Below are 6,000 nucleotides of genomic sequence, written 5' to 3'. Positions count from 1 at the left end.
CAATGTATAGATTACTATAACTGCGTTCCGATATATTTACTGCCAGTACTAAAAATATATAGTGTATGCGACGTAAACTATAGATTTTCAGTACTGGCAGTGAATATCGGAACGCAGCCTATATATTTTACGCGCAAACGCCTAATCCTGATTACCAATTACAAAAATATAAAAGAAACTGATGTCATCCGCATCCGGTTGAAGCGGGCTCTACTTTGCGCCTGAAAAATAAATTTCGCTGCAAAGATTCGAGCTCTTCCGATATACAATTGAACATCGTCGCGATTCGGTTTCGCGAACGGCGCGCGTCGGCAAGGTAGAGCGCGCCATCAGCGTGGCGCGCCGCTATCGAGCCACCCTCGCCATTCCACTCTCGCGATCACATGACGTCATCGTATGGCGCGCTTCTCCCCACCGTTCCCCATCGCCACCTACGGCGCGGCGGGCAGGTTGGCTCATTGGCCGCGGCGGCGAACGAACTGCGTTGTATCTCCCTTCAGCCTTCAGTAGGTTTGGTGCTCTCGCGGAGTGAGGTTAGGTGATATTCGCGATTCTCCGTGCGACTCGCGCTACCGATATGGTCGCTCCTCGCGTAGCGTTGCGCGTCACGTATCGCAACGACTGTACGGATCTCGGACGGCGTTCGAATTTCAAACGCGAATTTTCGTAAATCGAACGGCGTGAAATTTCATATATATCGTGCATCGTGGTGCGTGGGTTCTTTGAAATTCGGCTCGCCGTGCTCCTCCGGCTCGAGAGAGAGAGAAAGAGAGAGACTAGAGAGAGAGAGAGAGAGAGAGAGAGAGAGACGTTCAAGTACGCGACGATCGATGTGTGCATCTTTGTCCGAGTCAATCCGCACTTTTTGAAGGACCCGTGCTTTCGAAGGATCGCTCGGTTTTTCAGAAAGTTGCCCGTGATTTCTAAAAAAAGAAATTGGTGATAATTCTCGAGGAGTTGGCTGTCATTTTGGGAAATTGATTGTGCCAATCGTGTGCGTCGGAGTACGTTATCGTAAGAAACAAGTGGAGTTTGTCAAAACTTGAAAATATTTTTGAACCGATCAGAGTTTAAAAGACGCGTCCCGGCGTCTTTTATTGAAGATTCCAAGTTTCATTTGTACGTTATTCATGTGAGGTGTAATTCGGGCGCGTATATACACCGCAAGTCGACGTGTCAACGTGAAGATTTGAATATCTAAAGATTTCGCGGAACTTCGAAAGTGTTAAAAATTTAAAGGTTCGACGGATTTGAAAACTGGGACATCGAAATAATTGAAAATTCGGTAATCCGGGAGTTTTGAGGAACGAATGGATTTGAGTTTTAGTTGTCTATAAGCGAGCGACTCTAAATGTTTAATATCAGGATTTAAGTTCTAATTTAATGTAATATTCCAGTTGCTGACTGTATAAAGAGAGATAAAGGGAAAGAGAAGAGAGGGGGCTGCAATTTTGAGAAGTCAAAAACTCGACGATGCTCCAGAATGCAGCACAACTTGGACATTAAAAATTTCGAGGTGATAGCTATCTTACCTTAGAACTCAATCACAGTCGACCATAATCGTCTGATTATCCCGAATCTCTGGAATCTGGAGCATTTCCAAGGTTGGGAAATGATAATCAGCAAGCCGTTCCAGAAATCAAGGATCAAAAATTCGATGTACGGAGGTTTTAACGTTTAAGGATTAAAACGAGGTTGCAACATCTTCGAGTTTACGGCGAGCCGAAAGAGATCTATTCGTACGGAGCAGCATTTAATCAAAAAACCAAGCATTCTGATGATTCGTCATCGACATGTTCTCGTAGAAGGAGTTCGCTCCCGCGAGCGAAAGTGAATGGAGAGAAGACTACGGGGCGGTCGAGAGTGAAACGTGTTTCTGCGGGAGTATAGGTGTCCATTTGTGGACGAGACAACGAATCGACTGATCCATATACAGCATCCTATACGAGAACGGCTACTTTTTCCCCGCCCGCTGACATTGGCGGACAGGTGACGGGCTCTCGGTTATCTAAATCTCCGATGCGTAGATCGAACTGTTCGTAGATCGGGCGGATCACACGTCGATCTCACTGAAGGACAGATAGGGTGATCGGGATAGGACTGATCGCTGAGAAGGAGCGATAAAACATGTCGAGGCTGCTGAAAGGAGAGCCGACGGGCGGTTGTATGATTGGTTCGTGCGCAGATCGAGGATCGTATTAGCCCAATTGGCAGTGACGCATGTCGTAAGCCACGTGAGAGATCGACGGAGGTACCGACACGCTGGACGTCACGCAGGATCGGGATTCACGAAGAGAGAGCGAGAGTGAGAGCGAGGGAAAAAGAGAGAAAAAGGGATAGAGGTGGAGATAGCTGCGATAGAACTGTTCCGAGAGAGGAGAGAGAGAGAGAGAGAGAGAGAGAAACGGCCAGGCGACGAGCCTCTTATTGCCTACCGGAAGTCATATGCCTATACACGCGCTTAAAACGGTAAGTAATTGTAGATGCACTGCAGTGTGGACATATATGTATCTTGTTTGCCTCACACTACCGTCTAGAACTCTGTGGCATGGATTTTAAATGTTTCTAAATATAAATACTTTGAAACACGAGTCTTTTAATTTGAAGTAATGTTTTTCTCGTTTGCCTTGAGACTTTTGCACGCACGAAATAATGAAACGAATCTATCGAGGTAAAGAAAATATATTATAAAGCATTAAGGGAAAGTATAGTTGTACATTGCAAGTACATTTTTACACCTGTGCTATATGAAAATAGAGTCGTTAATCGATTCTAATCATTATTTTGTGAAAACTTTGCCAAACATTTTAATGGAAAAGTGAGTATTTGAAAATCACGATAAGTATGTCAAAATAAGATATAAATATCTTGTAAATTACTAATCTTTTGATGACCCTACCTCAATCTACCTGTTCTGTGGCTGTGTAAATCAATTTATGTAAAAGAAAGAATTATTATTTATACAGTTTTTGTTTGAAACTTTTTCAATCTATAATTTTAGCGCGAAATCTAAATACGTCAATTAAAAAATTCGCCCTATATTTTTAAGTTGAGATATTCGAAGTTCGCATGTAAATTTCAGAAGGAAATAATAGAATATATATATATAAATAGACATTTTTCAATATATTGAGAAATATATAAGTTATATATCATTTTTATAGTTTTATAAGCTTTATAAACATTGAAAAGTATCGCTTTACATGAAACATCTTGCATACAATATCGATTATCTATTATGTGCGGTTTGACATCGTCCAAACAATTGAAAAATAAATTAAGTACAAAATAAAAGTTTTGATGCGCCGGAAAACATGGCAATGTCTAGTTAACAGTTTGCCTGATAGGAAAGAGTATAGCTTTAGTGGCATGCGATAGTTCTAGTGAAATTTGGTGATGCATGAAATTGAGTAAAAACGAATCGATTCGGCGGAATCATTCGTGAAAGATGATCGGAGTCACGCGTAATAGGGTGACACGTATCGCGAAGACGAGATAAGGGGGTTTCGAAGAGTGCGAATGACACGCACGAGGGCGGAAAAGTGTATATAGGGATTATCCGCGTGGCTATAAATACGCCATTGGGTAGACGGAGATTGTACCGGATGGTGTAATCGAATTAGAGCGGAGACGAGCACGTAAAACCAGTCGCTATTCGCGGCTCTTCATTCACTGTTGATAGCAGCAACGGCAATGTCGAACGCTCGCCAAGAGGAACAATGCGCGGAGTGCAGTGAAAAACACGCTGCAAAAATTGCAGAAGGAATTCACGCACAAAAAAATACGGATGAATTACGTTATCGAAGTCATATGTTTTATCCGGTTTTATCACTTAATCACAAGTTTCGGAAAAGCATTTAATTTCGTGAAAATTATATTAATTCTTTCGAAAAATATACATAATTTGCAATTTTATAACAAAATAAAACTTAGAACGTTTCCTATGAATATTTTTGCGGTATAGAATATTATTTTGCGGTAAACTTAATTTGTTTTTCAATTTGTACATAAAGTTTTTAGCATTGATCTGTTTATCTGAAATTTATACTGTATTCCTGTGGAGTTCAAATATAAAGAAATATATAGAAAATGTAAAGAATGTGATCCAACGTTTAAATGTTTAAACGTTCGTTATTTTCGTTATTATTTTCAAAATTATTATTTTTGAACCCTGTGTGGCTAAAATATGCGCTGAAAGTGGTACATGATAAAAGAGTGAAATTTACATAAACATGGAATTTGAAAATACTTTCTTTCCGCGTCGTAGCACACTGTTGAGACTACATTAACTGCATATGAAAATCGAATATGGCATAATAACTAATAACACAGAAATGCTTGTTTAAATGTTTCTGTAGAATTTCTAAATGTTTTCTATTCCTAAATTGTGTTTAAAGTGCTCTGTATTATTCTGTATGTACGTTGCTCAGGTAGATATGTGGTCATCCACCCTATAGGGAGAGGCAAATTTTATTTCGGAAATGTGTTTTTTTTCCAGTTGAAGTATTTCATACTCGTAGGCACGCTGAACATCTTTTTGAATTATTTTACGTTTTTTATTCTTTGAGAGCAAAAGCAAGTGAAATAAAAAGTGATATATACGAATAGAATGGAATGAAATACAAGCAGACTATTTTGAAATTCTTACATTCTTATTCAAGTTGATTCACATTGGATTGACACTGATGAGAGTGTCAGTCGATGTTACCTTCATATTATGGAATAAATCTTCATGTTTTGAATAAATAAAGGGCAACCTCCTTCGAGATTTTTTTCTTCTTTTTCTGTCATTATTTCCTGAAGCTTCGTTGATTATATTAGTGATGTAAGATCCGTTAATGAAAATTTGCGCGAATATTAAAAGAAAAAATCAGATATATTTTTCTTTGAGGAATAAAATTTATCTTTGCAAGATAGAGGTACACGTATATGTATAGTAGCGTGTATACGGCACTGTCAAGCCCTTTGGAAAAACCAATAACCTCAGCGTGCGTCGGATACTAGTAGTTTATGGCCACTGAGTGCGCGTGTGCAAGAGAAAGAGAAGAACGGAGCAGGGATGGATTGGGGATGTAACTGAAAATGCGAATGAAAGAGATGGAAGAAAAAAGAGAGATGTGCCACCGTTTTGAATGGAAATATTGCTTAACATTCGTGTTTACTTTTGTGTATGTACCTATTGCAACGACTACCAGACGATCGAAATCATGTTATGTAGAATAGAAATTGACAACTTTAGATAAATAAAATGAGCTTTGCTTTAATTTTGTTGAATGTATAGGATTATTTCATTGGCAAAAATTAACGTTTCGACGATTTTATTTATTGTCTGTGGAGGATATAGATTTTATTATTTTATTATATAAATTATTTTTGAAGAGAAAGAGAACAATGGGAAACCCGGAAATATTTTTGTTATATAATAAGCTTAGTGTACATTTTATTTAATTACACAATAATAATTTTAATAATAATTTGTAATATTACAAACAACTTTCACAAATTAATTCTGCACGCAAGAAAAAATTACGTTGCACGTGTTTTAAGTATTAAGCTAATAGCCAGTTTCAAATTAAAAAATCATTAAAATTCTCTTATGCAAATAGACTTAGGGCAGATTAATTTGCAATATAAAAATTTTAAAAAATTGAATAAGCTTAGCATCTCTTATTTAATTACACAATAATAATTGTAAAAATAATTTGTAAGATTTATAAACAATTTTCACAAATTAATTCTGCACGTGTAAAAGAAATTAATATTGCACGTGTTTTAAATATTTAGTTAATAGTCATTTTTATAAATTAAAAAATTACTAGAATTTTCTTATCCAAACAGACTTTGCCAGACAATTTAATTTGCAATATAAAAATTAAACCAATTTCAGAGTTTTATTAAACATCCAATTGAACTAGATTGTTACTCAATATTGAAAAATGGAAGTTTTTATACGAGAAAGGATTAAAGAGTGAATAAATAAATGAATAATGAAATCTTCTT

General features: G+C 37.4%; 1 protein-coding gene across 5 annotated transcripts in view; it reads left to right on the top strand.

Annotated features, from left to right (window-relative positions):
- Positions 1–424: 424 nt before the first annotated feature.
- Syn1 (Syntrophin-like 1) overlaps positions 425–6,000 on the top strand; it is a 227,897-nt gene continuing 222,321 nt past the window's right edge. Inside the window, exons 1-2 of one of the 5 annotated variants that reach the window (XM_071792661.1) lie at positions 425–506; positions 1,398–2,469. In XM_071792661.1, the coding sequence (XP_071648762.1) occupies positions 2,446–2,469 (24 nt within the window). In that variant the 5' untranslated portion in view covers positions 425–506; positions 1,398–2,445. Of the gene's footprint in view, positions 2,470–6,000 lie in introns of all 5 variants that reach the window. The other 4 variants (XM_071792660.1, XM_071792659.1, XM_071792658.1 and 1 more) reach the window with 4 other exon arrangements.

The sequence above is a fragment of the Temnothorax longispinosus genome, chromosome 11 (assembly GCF_030848805.1).
Source record: "Temnothorax longispinosus isolate EJ_2023e chromosome 11, Tlon_JGU_v1, whole genome shotgun sequence".
NCBI lineage: Eukaryota > Metazoa > Arthropoda > Insecta > Hymenoptera > Formicidae > Temnothorax > Temnothorax longispinosus.
The sequence above is the reverse complement of the archived record's forward strand: the minus strand, read 5'-3'. Positions and strand labels throughout refer to the sequence as shown.